Below are 15,608 nucleotides of genomic sequence, written 5' to 3' on the forward strand. Positions count from 1 at the left end.
TCTCTGCTAAAGTACTTTTCAAACTTGATACAAGTTTCTTTTTAGAAACATCAAAATGATTTATGCCATTTGTCTACCAAAACTTCATACTTCTGGACATGTCCAGCATTTATCAATGTTTCCCAGCTTAGAGTATTTCATCAGTTAGTCTGAGTGTATTAGCAGGAAATTAAGTATCTGGATTCAAATGACAGACATATACACACACAACTACAAGTAAAATGTAGAATATGGGTAGATCGAGTCCATCATATCAATCAAAAATGTATTTGAGATTTATTCTTTCTTCAATTTGGAAAAGTAAAACATGACTTTGACTTTTTATTTGTAATATATCAAGTTTTTCAAATATACTGATCATTAATTTGTGAACCGAATTCAAAACAAATGGGAATTTTACTGAGGTCTGATATGATGCATCTAAGAAAATAATTAAAGGACATTGGTAAAAACACCAAAATAGTTCAAATCTAGGTGTGCGATATGAAAATATGGACTGAGCATTTGTATTAAATGCCAGATCAACTAATCAAATTTAAATGGGTATGCAGTAAAAGAAAGATGACAATACAGTAACCTGTTGTTTTTATTGTGTCCCACAATGTTAAAATCTCTCATAACAATATCAAAAATATTAACTCACACATCACAGCATACTATATCCTCAAAGACTGAAAAAAAAATACTATAACACAAATATGACAATACAAAATATACTATAGAATACCAGAATAACAAGCAATAACTGAACAGTTAATATATGTTGGGTTTAATATTTCAATGAACAGAATAGCAGATGTAGCTGCTAAACTTACTGCATAGCCCCAGATAACTTGCTCTCTGTAAACCTTAAAACCTCTAGATGACAGTTGTGTGAGTTAATTGACATTTTTCACAACATCACTGGCTACACATGGCAGCCAATATATTTGGTGAGGAAGACCCCATGAAGAACCTCAAACCCACAGGAAACTACAAGCAAGCTTTCTCAATTACCCATATTGGCCAAGCATAGACTTGAAGATATGTGGACATAAGTGAGATGTCAGCGATCTGTAATGGCAAGTACCTTTGACTACTTAGCCCCACAGAACACCAATACAACTTTTTTAAAATAGCTATCAATTAGAAATCTGTATCCAAATAAAATCAGCAAAACTTTACAGCAATCTAAACATAAATAACATTCTACAAATTAAAATTCATTTGACACAGATACGTAAAATTAAAATGCAATTCAAGAAATGTATAGCCTTAATATTTATGTTCCAATTCTGGTTGCTGCACTTAGTATTTTGGCTGTATGGTTTCAAATCAGCGCAGTACAAACTATAAATTGTAATTCTGGCTGATAGTAGTACCCATATAATCTTACTATAACTACAAATAGGTCACAATATTGAATAATTTACTAAGTTAAAACATTCACATACATTTCTGAATTTACTCCTTAAACACAACATTGTAAAGGTGAGTTTGTTCACCTGTAACCACTGACCATTGACCACTGTGGCTGGAATACATGATCAGTGTGGTGTGAATGTGTTTTGTTCATTTCTAATACATTTATAGCGGTTGTTTCAAATAACTTTGATATTATTTTTAACTTTGTCATTTTTAGTTAACTCTGTGGAGCAAAAAAACCTGATTACTCTAGTTATTCAATATTTTGCCATATTTAAATTATAATAATGAAATGAAAGTCCTACTGGCAGTCCAAATCAATTACAATATATTTTCTGCTGTGCTGAAATGAATTCAGTTGATCAAAATACACAATGTAATGACCAAAGTGGGCACATACCTGGTACAGAGTTTTGTTGATGCTGGTTTGAATGGCAAATAAAAAACTAAATATCATCTCCCTTTATGGTAAGATTCTGGGAATAAACAGAACACATGGCTTATGTTCGAGTAAACTGCAAAGTAAAAAGTATGAAAATACATGTGGATGCATGGAAGACATTTTGAAAAACAATGAGTGAAAAATAAACCTTAGTTTTTCTACAGTTTTATTTGAATTTTGCCAGAATACTAATACAGTAAATTAAGTGTATGAAATTTTACACTCATCCTGATCTGTAAAATGTTCTCTAGACATAAGTTATTAATATAAAGCATCACTCCCTCTCTCTCTCTCAATATAACTCATTATGCTATACAGTAGTCAACAGACAACGGATAAAATATAAATACAAGAAATCATCCGACTCTTAAAGCTACATACTGGGTCTGTTTATGGGATTTCATAGAGTAAAATATCTTAAATGTGTCCTGAAGTCTAAATATGATGTTACTTAACGGAAAATACTGCTCAAAGACAATACAGTTCAATAACCATAGTGATTGCCAACAATTGTGATGAAAAGTGGATCATGCTGACTTGCCTAAGCTATCATGACTGGGTATTTATTTATTGGTATATGATAGAAACGTATTCTGACCAAGTCACATAAAGGTAACAATCAATGTAGTATTAGGGGTCAATGGCAATTGAATGTGACAAAATAATACCTTAAATGTACTAACAGATTGCATCAAACAATTAGCACCCAAGCAAATTAAATTGTTACAATGTAAAACCTGTTTAACAAGCAGAGAAACTTCCATCATTTTACATACTGACTGTATTATCCATATTTTTTAAAATAAGCAATATGGTAAACAAAGAAACTATAAGAGCATATTATACTGTCACAGGCAACTAATTGCTTCAGAAGCTGAGGAACCAGTCTATATTTGGAGGTTTATTAAATGCAGTTTTAAAAAATGCATACAATTTTTTCATCCTTTTAAAAGTGTCATTTTAGATAGGTCATGCATATAATGATAACAAGGACCAAATTATGTCCCCCTTCCCTGCGCCCAAAAGCTAGAGTGTAGGGATAATAACAACAGTCAACATTATATGTCAAAGTGTAGGAATAATAATAACAATCCAAAATATTACGTATCTAAGAGTAGGGATAATAATGATATACATTTCAATGTTAATGTATTCCAAATTGTGTGCCACAAGAACAGTTAATAATAATACGCATTTCAATGTTGGTGGTATTTCAAATATATTTACAGTAACTTGCATTTAAAGAAGTTACAATAAGGTCCTGCTTCAGTTTAAATGCATGGTTTATTAGGAAAAAATGAAGATACGTTTTCAAACACGACAACCATATATCAATCCTTAATTGGGTTGGTCATCATAGCATATTAAAAACAGAATAGACTCCGCTCCCCACCTATCACCAAACTGAGTAACATGAAATGTTTTTAGTTTCCAATACCTTTAATTCCAGAAAGATCCCAAAATAATATTTTTGAATAGAAGTGATCCATTCACCACATAAAGCCACTACATTAATCGTTAAGGGCTTGCAGGTGCTATACAGTATTCAATATTCAAATACAACATTGTTTCAGTATCTAATACATTTTCATAATTTCATTATAAGAAAATTTAAACATGCTTATAACATAAAATGTAACATTTTAAATTTATTTCAATATATATATATATATATATATATATATATATATATATATATATATATATATATATATATGAAGTACATTTTAAACTTTATTAAATACACTTCAATTCCTGTCTGAATCTGTTCTAAAATTGTCAAAATCAACCAAAACCTCCATTAAATAAATATGACTCTACCAGGGTGTACGAGAGACCAATGAAGACAACATGACTGTCCTCTGATAGCTTGGCTTCAAATCAAATGGAAGCTTCTAAGGCAGAAAGCCACAAACATTAAGGAGCTCAAACTTCTGTAATTATCACAGCTACACCAATGATTCTATACCCACTGGGACCTAATCATATGTTTAGAATAATACCATGAAAACTACAGCCCTCTATATATTTTAACTTGGCTGGCTCAAATATAAAAATACATTGCTGGGTTAATGCTACAATACAAGAAACAAATGTTAGCACTCAAGAAAGTAGATTTGAATTTATGGGCATGTCACCTCAGAAAGTGATAAAAATGTACATGAAGTACATAAATTTGTAATTTTATAAAACATAGACTTAAATTTATGGGCATGAAGTATTAAAATTTCTGTTTTGCAGCAACCATCAAATTCATGAAAGTAGGTAACCGCTAAAGTGAATTCATTGTACTATTGTTTATTACTTGTGGATTTCCTAAAATGGTATGTCAAACCCATGGTCCACAGACCCATTGAAGCCCAGTCTATCACATTGTGCAGCCTGAGGTCATATAGTAAGTCCTTCTGAAAACTGCATAATTGTGATAAGGAAGTGTCCTTGCTCATTTGAGCTTAAGCATTTTATGTTTTTGCCCCATCAAAAAAAGGAGGAATGTCCCTGTCCTATACGAACAAGAAAAAGCTTCAAACTTGGCATCGGACAAAAATGAAGTTACAGTACAAACCAACTATAAAACAACTCACATGTCATGTATGCATTATGCAGCTAAGGGTGTCTTGTTGGAGAATGTGATTAAACATGCCTTTAAATGGTATTTATTCACTTTCTTTTGTTTATGTCCATCTAAATTCCACTGAAGATTATTGTATAAATTCCTTGAGAAATGCTTTATGGCAAATTCATTAATAGCATACATTTACATTTTTAGACACATCACCCAGCTGAGTGAATCTGTTCTATCCATTTTCTGTCGGGCAACATGATGCAATAGAGAAAGCGACTCCTTTTGGGAAGAAGTTGTACCACAAATATATACAAAGACGCAACAATGTCGTCATTTATAAACAAAGCTTGGGAAAACACTGGCAGGATAAAACATGGCACATAAGTCCAATAAACTGGGAACAATTAAGTAACTTCATATATATATCTTGTGTATGGTATTCATGTCTTATATTTCAGTTTACACATAATACCTATTATTTCAAACAAATATCTTCCTTGATACTGGCAAGTCCGATTTATTTTAGCTAAATTTTGCATTATGCTGAATTAGAATTTTGGAATGTCATATGTAAAAGTTAAAAATAAAACGTGCTTACAAAAAAATTGTACCTTACTCCTCTATCCTAATCATAGCTGAACATCCATAAAAGAGATGAATGAAAATGCATGTGACTTCTTGTTCACACAATCCAACATCAACTTTCTTTACCTAGTCTGATGCCAAACTGCCATTGAAAAATCCCATAGCGATCAATAATTTTTGTCTAGACATTTTGTTGTGACAATCAGTGTGCAGATCATTCACAATTCACGAATGAATGAACTTTGTCATAACTATATTACGATTAAATTTTAAAACTAAAATTAATTTTTCAATTTATATTAGTAGATGTGCTTACATGACCCATGTGACTTTTACTATATAATACTATGTTATACCACCACCCTTGCTTATCACCAACAAGATGCTATCTAGAGCCTGCATCTCAACTTCACCCCCAAGCTATTTTACAAATCCGTCAAAGATGGCAGGATGAAACGATACTGAAATAAAAGGAAAGTAAAAACTTAAACATTTTGATTATTCTAAAACATTGACTGACTTTCAGATGTAGTGAAGAATCAGTGTAGATATCCATGTGAGCACCAGATGATCACTTTGCAGAGCTCCATCAAGGCAGGCTTTACAAAATATTGCCCAGTACAGATTTCCTGACTTTAATTCCTGTGTCCAACCATCACCCTTGCTTACAACCATCTAAAAGCCTACAAAATATTTCCGCCTATAAAAATATATTTTGTTTATTGTTTGGTTTCCATTTCCAAGCCAACAGACTGGCAAAGCTTTGAAAATGAATATAAATAATTTAACAACATGGCAAAAAATGACATCGGGTTTTAACTTTAAAACTTCAGTGAACACGATGTAGCATGAATTTTCAAGCAATTTATCACAATCTACAGAATATTTGCAACTTAACGTTTCCTTGACTCTATTACATATAAATGATCAACATTAATGACTTCCTTATATATAAAGTCAAACTAGTGTATAATAAGCATTCAGGGGAGCATTTAGATGTGGTCTTTATGAACACTTGGAGGACCATCTAGATGTGGTCTTTATGAACACTTTGAGGACCATCTAGATGTGGTCTTTATGAACACTTAGAGGACCATTTAGATGTGGTCTTTATGAACAGTAAAGTTTTATAATGCAGGTAAATAAAACTTGATTTATGTATAAATGGGATTACAAAAATTGTATGTTCATACACATCTGGTAATTGTTTATGTAGGTGATAGTAAGGTTTGGTAGCTTAATTGATAATGGATCAGGAGTTTGATGCCTACCCTGCCAAGCACAGGCTGCCTGCCTCAGTATTTCTATGAGAAATGCACTAGTCCCCATAAAAAACAACTGACCAACCAACTTACATAGTTGGTTACTAATGCTGTTTCACTGTGTACATAATATTCATACATTACACAGTCTATGTACATACCATTAATATACATCACAGTATGCAAACAAACTGTAGAGAGAGAGAGAGAGAGTCCTGTATTTGAAATGACCTGCATAAAAGGACCACTGTTTAAATGCTACAATATTCTATTACTGGTGTATTTCATGAAACAAATGAATGGTACTTTGATCGTACATTTTACATGCACCCAATGTTCAACAGTCCCCTATGTAGGCAATATAAAGCTGAGTCTAAAGATTACAGGCCAACGGGTTTCAGTGAAACTTGTCATGACAGCGACCTCTGACCTTTATACCCCATAATCAATAGGTGTCTTTATTACCCAAAGTGCATGCCATCTGCAAAGTTTGGTCAAGGTATTGACTCAAGACCAAGATTTATTCTTCCAAACCAGTTTTTCTTTGAACCACAGTGACCGTCACCTCTATGTCAAAAAACTCTTACATACCTTTAATTTAAGCCCTATACAAACTTCGGTCAAAGTACTTAAATATTTTATGACCACACTATTTTTCTTTATTCATAAATTGTTCTTAGTCATATTACTATGATGTCTGCAGTGTGGCAGTTTAATGTGATGTCTAGCACTGAGGCATCATGCCGCAGGCATGTAGCATGATGTCCCACCCAGTCACATTATCCTGACACTAGGATGACCATTCCTAACACTAACCTCTTAATGCTGAGCACCTAGCAAGGCAGCTGTTAGTGCCATTTTTACAAGTCTTTGTTATGATTTGACCGGGGATCGAACCCACAACCTCCTGCATCCGGGCAGATGTTCTAACCACTTGGCCACCGGGGCGGTCTGGTCCCCATCTGCAAAGCATCCACTAATTTTGGTAACTTTAAATGGTGAACTTTGGTAAAATGGCAGAAATCATTTTTTTGTCATTCAGTCAAAATGAAGCTGACCTTCAACCATTGTCCACAACGTCTATCAAGTTCTTCCTTCAAGTGCAAGTGATCCACAAAGTCTGGTAAAACTTGAAAGTGGAGAACTGTTATTGTCTGAAAACCATTTTTCTCCTTTTAGAAAATGACCTTGACCTCATACCCAGAAATCAATAGGTTAATACTCTAAGCGCAAGTCATTGAAGTGCTGATGATGGCCAGCTTGTTGTTGTACAGAAAATGAAATTTTGCAACAGGTGAACAAACTGTGTGGATGCTAGACAGTCAACATCATAATTCACTCTGCCTTATGACAGGCATATAAATAAATGATAAACTGCAACAAAATATCTTTAAATGTATCATCCTTGTTGAATCTAAAATTTTCACTGCCACAGCTTTTGCTGATGACATTTATGCTTTAAAAAAATTACTTCTCTGAAATATTGTCAGCACCTGACAATTTTATATGTTAATAATTATTAATTTTACATTAATATTATAAAGATATTTTTATTCCGACTGCATTAGTTTTTAATGTGTGGCATACAACAAAAAAATAATAAAGTCTAAATCTACTTCCATGACAGAAATTTATTACTGTAATTTTGTCCCCTTTATTTTTATCCACTTTAGTAGTTAGTATCCTGCAGTGATTACAACATAGATGTACTGACTTTTATTGTTACATGTACTAGCATCTGCAACCATTGATTTTATGATGTAAATAAGGCTGCTCCATCTCCTACAAATGGGCATGACTTTAACACTGTGTTCACCACTGATGACTTTATCTTGCCAGATTACAAAAGTCTGCAAAGTTATAAAGTTTGTAAGTTATGAAGAGATTATAAAATATTCAGCTAGATTGTAATTTTGCCAGGTAAATACTTTCAAAGATGGGAGGTGCGACATGATTCATAAGGACACGACTACAGACTATAAAGATCCAAAATCTGCATGTGATTATTTATCAAATATACCAAATTACCTATTTATAAAGTCTACTTGCTCAAAGAGACCACTTCTTGATGGTCCCCTTGGTGGATATTACACACATTTCATCATAAAAACAGTGCAGAAAGACAATTATTCACAATGTATTATATATGCACTGTAAAGATCAATATATACTTTGTATCTGGTCAATGAACATGAAAAAGAATGGAACCTATAACAGTGCATCTAATATCTATGCCAAAATAAAGCTGGAATGTTAAAATGAACATAAAAATTATTTCAATGACTCTTTCCTATCATCAGATTGCTGGTCATGTTTCTGTGCCTCTACATCTTTATTATGCTGTGCTTTCATTTCCCTCCTCTTCACCTCTGTGTAGGCTGTAGACCCTCCTAGAACAGTGAAGTTACTTAACCACCATAGCGAAGTCTTAACTTCCTGGTAATATATACAGGCTATTATAGTCTGAGCACAGGCTTTAGCTGTGCCAGAAATATTGTGCGTTAGAGGGGAAGTAAACTGGATTTGTAAACCAGTTACATATCCTATTGAAAACCCAAATATTCCACTCATGGTCATTAGAAACCAGAAATTAGAACTGAAAAGAAGTGGGAAATTGTAGATCGTGCTAGCTTCTCCTGAGAATAAGATAAGGGGAAGAAAAAGAAATGAAGCATTGATATTGTTGTACAGGGTCAATTTCCAGACATTGTCATCAACAATGGACAGGACTTTCTTCATGTAGATGGCATAGAGTGCCACAGAGGCACTAGCAAGCACTCCATATACCACACCACTCCATGACAGTGTTCCTGAAATAATCAGAATTGACATGGAAAAGAAAGTTTCTATATAACGAACTAAAAAGTTCTATAACTATACAATTGTACTTTTAAAATTATTATAATTTCCCACATTGTATGTTGTACACCTCAAGAAGAAAAAGCACTACTTAAACCTGCTATCAGGTAACATGTCCTGGCATTTTTCTTTATTGCTGTGTATTCTGACCATCTAAAACATAAACCATCTTAATATAAAACTCCACTTAGGACTGCTATAATTTGATGAATCACAACTAGGAAACAAGTATGCACACTGGTATGCATACTGTAAATAAACTAGTTTTTCAATGGGGTACAACCATTCATGGATTTTATGGTTTCTACAAACCATGAATGTAAAGACCCAATGAACAATGTTAGTTCTGGGGAAATAACTCCATCATGAATCCAAAATATTGTCACGAGAAAGTATTTATCCACATCACAACAAATAACAGATGAATTAGCAATATTACAGTCATATAACAAACTTAAACATCATGTATATGATATCATCAAGAAAATATATCAGTGTATAGCTCATTCGGGACAACATTGTTAATGATATCCATGTCTGTAGCACAGTGAATTTTAGGACAGTGTATTTAAATGAAGTACATCAACATCATTCAAATCAACCTACAGCATATCACATCTCATTTAATATATGCCAAAACAGGCTGTCTGTTTACATCAAATTTATTTATGTAGCCATGACCTATGGAAGAGTCAATTTGTTTATTGAGGAGTGAACTGCATTCCTATAGTTATCTTTGGTCAGAATGTAGTTGTCTCCCTTGTGATTTCTTTGCCGTTACATAACCATACATTTCATTGAATCAAAATATAGATTTTATTGCTCATGAGACAAATCACAGCATAAATAGACATTAATCAGAAATTATCCTTTTTTCCCTCCAAAAACACCAAATTTGTAAAGGATATATTTCATTTCAAATCACCATCCACAAGTAATTACCTATTTTCCAGGCCATGCATGTAAATGATAACCTATATAGAAGTACTAAGATAGTATAGTAATTTAGCATTATGACAACTTATTACAGAATTTATTCTAATTGTTAGCATGATTCTGAACAATATACTTTAAGACACATCAGTATAACTTTAATCTATACCATGGGGAGTCATGGTGACTGAGTTATCAGTCTTCTGGATTGGACACCAGAATGGTGCATGTTGGAAATCTGCCCAGATCGGATGCATCAGTCAATGTGGTATCTCCCTGTGCCTGGCACCCGACTCCAACAGCCTTGGCACAACATAACCTACCATATGTAGATTTGCCAATAAACAATAAATAATAAAACAACTAGTTTTGGCCAAGAGATTGCAACACTACCAAGTCTGAAAATGTGGGTCAACTTTCAGTTAATACAAAAATAACCCTTAATTTCTTTAGGACTGGCTGACACATAATATCAAGCTCAAACTCAAGTTTGTAAATGTTATGATCTTCAATCCTCTAACATTTTCAGTACTGCTTGATATAGAATTGAGACTATAATACATTCATATTACATCATCTGCCTTTGTCATCTAAATGTGAGAAAAATACTGTAAAATTACTTTGTTTGAATTCTGATCTAAACTTCTTTGGTCACTGAAATTATTTTGTTTACAACATAATACCCCACCCCACATCAGGCTGTAAGAACTGACCAGTGAGTCCTTCTTGATCCACTCCCAAGAGGAAGCCCATTACTATCACACCACAGCATACCAGGGCTTTCCAAGATGTCATTTGCTTCAGCATCACATATGTAAACACCTGCAATAGTTTTTAAAATAAAAAATAAAAAGTAGAATAAAAGTAGAGGTGTAACTTGAAGAAAGACACATTGCAATGTTTTAATGAACAAAAACACACTGCAGTGTTTAGCAAAACAGAGACACATTGCAATTCTAGTAGAACAAAGACACATTGCAGTGTTTAGTAGAACACAAAGACACTGCACTGTTTAGTAGAACAAAGACACATTGTACTTTTTAGTAAAAGACACATTCCAATATTTAGAAGAACAAAGAAATGTTGCTGTTTTTAGTAGAACAAAGACGCATTGTAGTGTTTAGTTGATCAAAACACATAATGCTTAGAAGCATAAAGGTATATTGCAATGTTTTTAGAACTGCTAGGACTCTATTGCCTTAAAGAAAGAAAAAAAAAAAGAAAAAACAAGTTTAGTAAAATTCTACAAATTTATTTCTCAAGAATGCAAAGTGAAAATTTAAAGGTCACTTACAGTATTGTCAATTAAATTTCAAATATTCCTAAACGTTCTATCACATGTCCAAAAGTATAATGTGTTTCTAATAAATTCCAGCACTGGATGTGCCAATATTGTTCGATGAGATGATGTGCCAACAGTCCTGACATATCACCATGATATAATCCAGATTTTCCTTGAATAAATTCACAATAATCCCAATATAGCGCTTTAGTCCAAAACAGTCAATAAGCACTCTGTAATTCCAACAAATATTTTTAAAAAATGATTCCTCTCATGATAACAGAACACAACTAAAACACTGATATTATGATAGGAATGAAGGCTTACTTCTTCCTTATATTCAGACTATAACCTGATTATGACACAACAAAATATCCTGGACCAAGGTAATTTCCAATGAAATTTCCCATCAAAACTCATAAATACAGTCAGGCATGTTTACTTACATTTTAGCAAATTACCTGACCAACATTAGGCAGACCATGGTTCTTCCATGTAAATGTCCAGAACCCAAACTCAAGTAAACATTTTTCTTACAAATGATCATTATCTTAAAATAATAATTAAACAATATCTATAATCATAGACAAAAGTTAGCCATGTAATGTTGTTTATAAATGATCATTACAATCTACAATTATGGATAAACAATTTGATACAAATTATAGATACACGTAACAGAACAACGACACATTGCTATGTTTAGTAGAACAAAGGCACATCAGTCTTTAGTAGAACAAAGACAGATTGCTGTTTATTAGAACAAAGACACATTGCAGTGTTTAGTAGAACAAAGACACTGCAATGTTGTTTAGTAGAAGACAGACAGAATGCAATGTTTAGTAGAACAAAGACAAATTGCAATGTTTAGTAGAACAAAGGCACATCACAGTGTTTAGCAGAACAAAGACACTTTGCAATGTTAAGGAGAACAAAGACACATTGCAGTGTTTAGTAGAACAATGACACTTTGCAATGTTAAGGAGAACAAAGACACATTGCACTGTTTAGCAGAACAAAGACACATTGCAATGTTAAGTAGCACAAAGACAAATTGCAATGTTTAGTAGAACAAAGACACTTTGCAATGTTCAGGAGAACAAAGACACATTGCAGTGTTTAGTGTGTGTGTGATCTGGATTTTTAATGTAAATTTTAAACAATTTCAGTCATATCACCACGATGTCTGCAGTGTGGCAGTTTATAGTGATGTCTAGCGCTGGGGCATCATGTCGTAGACATGTAGCATGATGTCCCACTCAGTCACATTATCCTGACACCAGGCCGACCAGTCCTAAGACTAACCTCGTAATGCTGAGTGCCAAGCAAATAAGCTCTTAGTACCATTTTTTTAAGTCTTTGGTATGACTCGGCCGGCGATCAAACCCCGCCCTCCTGCATTTGAGGCGGACGCTCTCACCATTAGGCCACTGGAGCGATACCAGTGTTTAATAAAACAAAGACTCATCACAATGTTAAGCAGAACAAAGACACATTGCAATGTTTAGTAGAACAAAGACACGTTGCAATGTTTAGTAGAACAAAGACACATTGCAATATTTAGTAGAATAAAAACACATTGCAATGTTTAGCAGAACAAAGACTAACTGCATGTTTAGTAGAACAAAGACACATTGCAATGTTTAGTTGAACAAAGACACATTGCAGTGTTTAGTAGAACACAGACTCATCACAATGTTAAGCAGAACAGACACATTGCAATGTTTAGTAGAACAAAGACACAATGCAATGTTTAGTAGAACAAAGACACAATGTAATGTTTAGTAGAACAAAGACACATTGCAATGTTAAGCAGAACAAAGGCACAATGCAGTGTTAAGCAGAACAAAGACACATTGCAATGTTTAGTAAAACAAAGACATGTTGCAATGTTTAGTAGAACAAAAACACATTGCAATGTTTAGTAGAACAAAGATACAATGCAATGTTTAGTAGAACAAAGGCACAATGCAGTGTTTAGTAAAACAAAGACACGTTGCAATGCTTAGTAGAACAAAGACACAATGCAATGTTTAGTAGAACAAAGACACATTGCAATGTTTAGTAGAACAAAGACACATTGCAATGTTAAACAGAACAAAGACACATTGCAATGTTTAGTAAAACAAAGACATGTTGCAATGTTTAGTAGAACAAAAACACATTGCAATGTTTAGTAGAACAAAGACACAATGAAATGTTTAGTAGAACAAAGGCACAATGCAGTGTTTAGTAAAACAAAGACACGTTGCAATGTTTAGTAGAACAAAAACACATTGCAATGTTTAGTAGAACAAAGGCACAATGCAGTGTTTAGTAAAACAAAGACACATTGCAATGTTTAGTAGAACAAAAACACATTGCAATGTTTAGTAGAACAAAGACACATTGCAATGTTAAGCAGAACAAAGACACATTGCAATGTTTAGTAAAACAAAGACATGTTGCAATGTTTAGTAGAACAAAAACACATTGCAATGTTTAGTAGAACAAAGATACAATGCAATGTTTAGTAGAACAAAGGCACAATGCAGTGTTTAGTAAAACAAAGACACGTTGCAATGCTTAGTAGAACAAAGACACAATGCAATGTTTAGTAGAACAAAGACACATTGCAATGTTTAGTAGAACAAAGACACCTTGCAATGTTAAGCAGAACAAAGACACATTGCAATGTTTAGTAAAACAAAGACATGTTGCAATGTTTAGTAGAACAAAAACACATTGCAATGTTTAGTAGAACAAAGACACAATGAAATGTTTAGTAGAACAAAGGCACAATGCAGTGTTTAGTAAAACAAAGACGTTGCAATGTTTAGTAGAACAAAAACACATTGCAATGTTTAGTAGAACAAAGGCACAATGCAGTGTTTAGTAAAACAAAGACACGTTGCAATGTTTAGTAGAACAAAAACACATTGCAATGTTTAGTAGAACAAAGACACATTGCAGTGTTAAGCAGAACAAAGACACAATGCAGTGTTTAGTAAAACAAAGATTGCAATGTTTTGTAAAACAAAGACACATTGCAATGTTTAGTAGAAGCAAGGTACATCAGTGTTAAGTAAAACAAAGACACATTGCAATGCTAAGCACAACAAAGACACATTGCAATGTTTAGTAGAACAAAGACACATTGCAACGTTTAGTAGAACAAAAACACATTGCAATATTTAGTAGAACAAAGACACATTGCAATGTTTAGTAGAACAAAAACACATTGCAATGTTTAGTAGAACAAAGACAGATTGCAAAGTTTAGTAGAACAAAGGGACATCGCAATGTTAAGTAGAACAAAGACACATTGAAATGTTAATGTTGAAATCCTTTAATATATATACCTAAATAGCAGCATAATTTTAAGCCTATACATACCACATTAAAGACAGTTGTTAGAGACCTGCCAACGTTGTAAAAGGCTACACCAAGATTCTTCAGACACAGGTTGTTGAAGGTGATCATAGAAACAAACACTAATGAGCAGGTTAAAGTCTGAAAATACAGTAATTGTACGTTATTACATCAATGCATATTGGATATCAGATTACAGTGGTCACTCAAAATAATTTTTTCAGGAGAGACCAACACATTTACCATGATATAAGTAGCTTTGGTTGAAAAAGTGGAGTCAAACAAGGTATACCATGATATAGGCAGGGTCACTTTGGTTAAACAGGGGAGCTATACAAGTGAACCAGTATCTAAATATGCAGGCAAGGTGACCTTGGTTTAAACCAGAGAGCAATAAACGTATCTGATGATGTAGGCAATGTCACATTGGTTTACAAATTATTTATTTTCAGATATCAGCACATAAAGTACATAAAACATCACATCAAATGATACAGATGACTGTTAAAAAACTTAGGCTTATTGCAAGCTCTCTTCTCATAAACAATAAACTGGACCAAGATGTTCTGACTGCCACAAGAAATCACACATAAACAGATAAAATACAATATTGAATACTAATAAAATATTCAAAAACATACAAACAATATTGAAATATGACTGAGGGTTAAGGGTATGGGTTTTTGTGTCAAAACCAGTTTTCTTTTTTCAGAAACTGTGGGCTTGACCGTTGATATTTTTGTCCTCCAAAATTGATAGACTTCTTCCTTTTCCCAAGTAGAAGTCATCAACAAAGTTCAGCCCAGGTCTGTGATGTAGGACTAATGATATTGTGTAGAAACAATTTTTCTTTCTACTGTCTGTAGCCTTGACTTTTGAAATTAAGACCTCAAAATCAAAAGGCTTATTTTTCACCCCAATTGC

At 33.3% G+C, this 15,608-nt stretch overlaps 1 protein-coding gene across 1 annotated transcript in view; it reads right to left on the reverse strand.

Annotated features, from left to right (window-relative positions):
* Positions 1-568: 568 nt before the first annotated feature.
* Positions 569-15,608, reverse strand: part of LOC149788630 (GDP-fucose transporter 1-like) — a 37,753-nt gene continuing 22,713 nt past the window's right edge. Inside the window, exons 4-6 of the mRNA XM_089974717.1 lie at positions 14,709-14,825; positions 10,765-10,873; positions 569-9,069 (exon numbers count right to left, since the gene is read on the reverse strand). Coding sequence (XP_089830843.1) covers positions 8,531-9,069; positions 10,765-10,873; positions 14,709-14,825 — 765 coding nt within the window. The 3' untranslated portion in view covers positions 569-8,530. The remainder of the gene's footprint in view (positions 9,070-10,764; positions 10,874-14,708; positions 14,826-15,608) is intronic.

Source organism: Sinohyriopsis cumingii, chromosome 11 (genome assembly GCF_028554795.1).
Source record: "Sinohyriopsis cumingii isolate HCF-2022 chromosome 11, ASM2855479v2, whole genome shotgun sequence".
In the NCBI taxonomy this organism is placed as follows: domain Eukaryota; kingdom Metazoa; phylum Mollusca; class Bivalvia; order Unionida; family Unionidae; genus Sinohyriopsis; species Sinohyriopsis cumingii.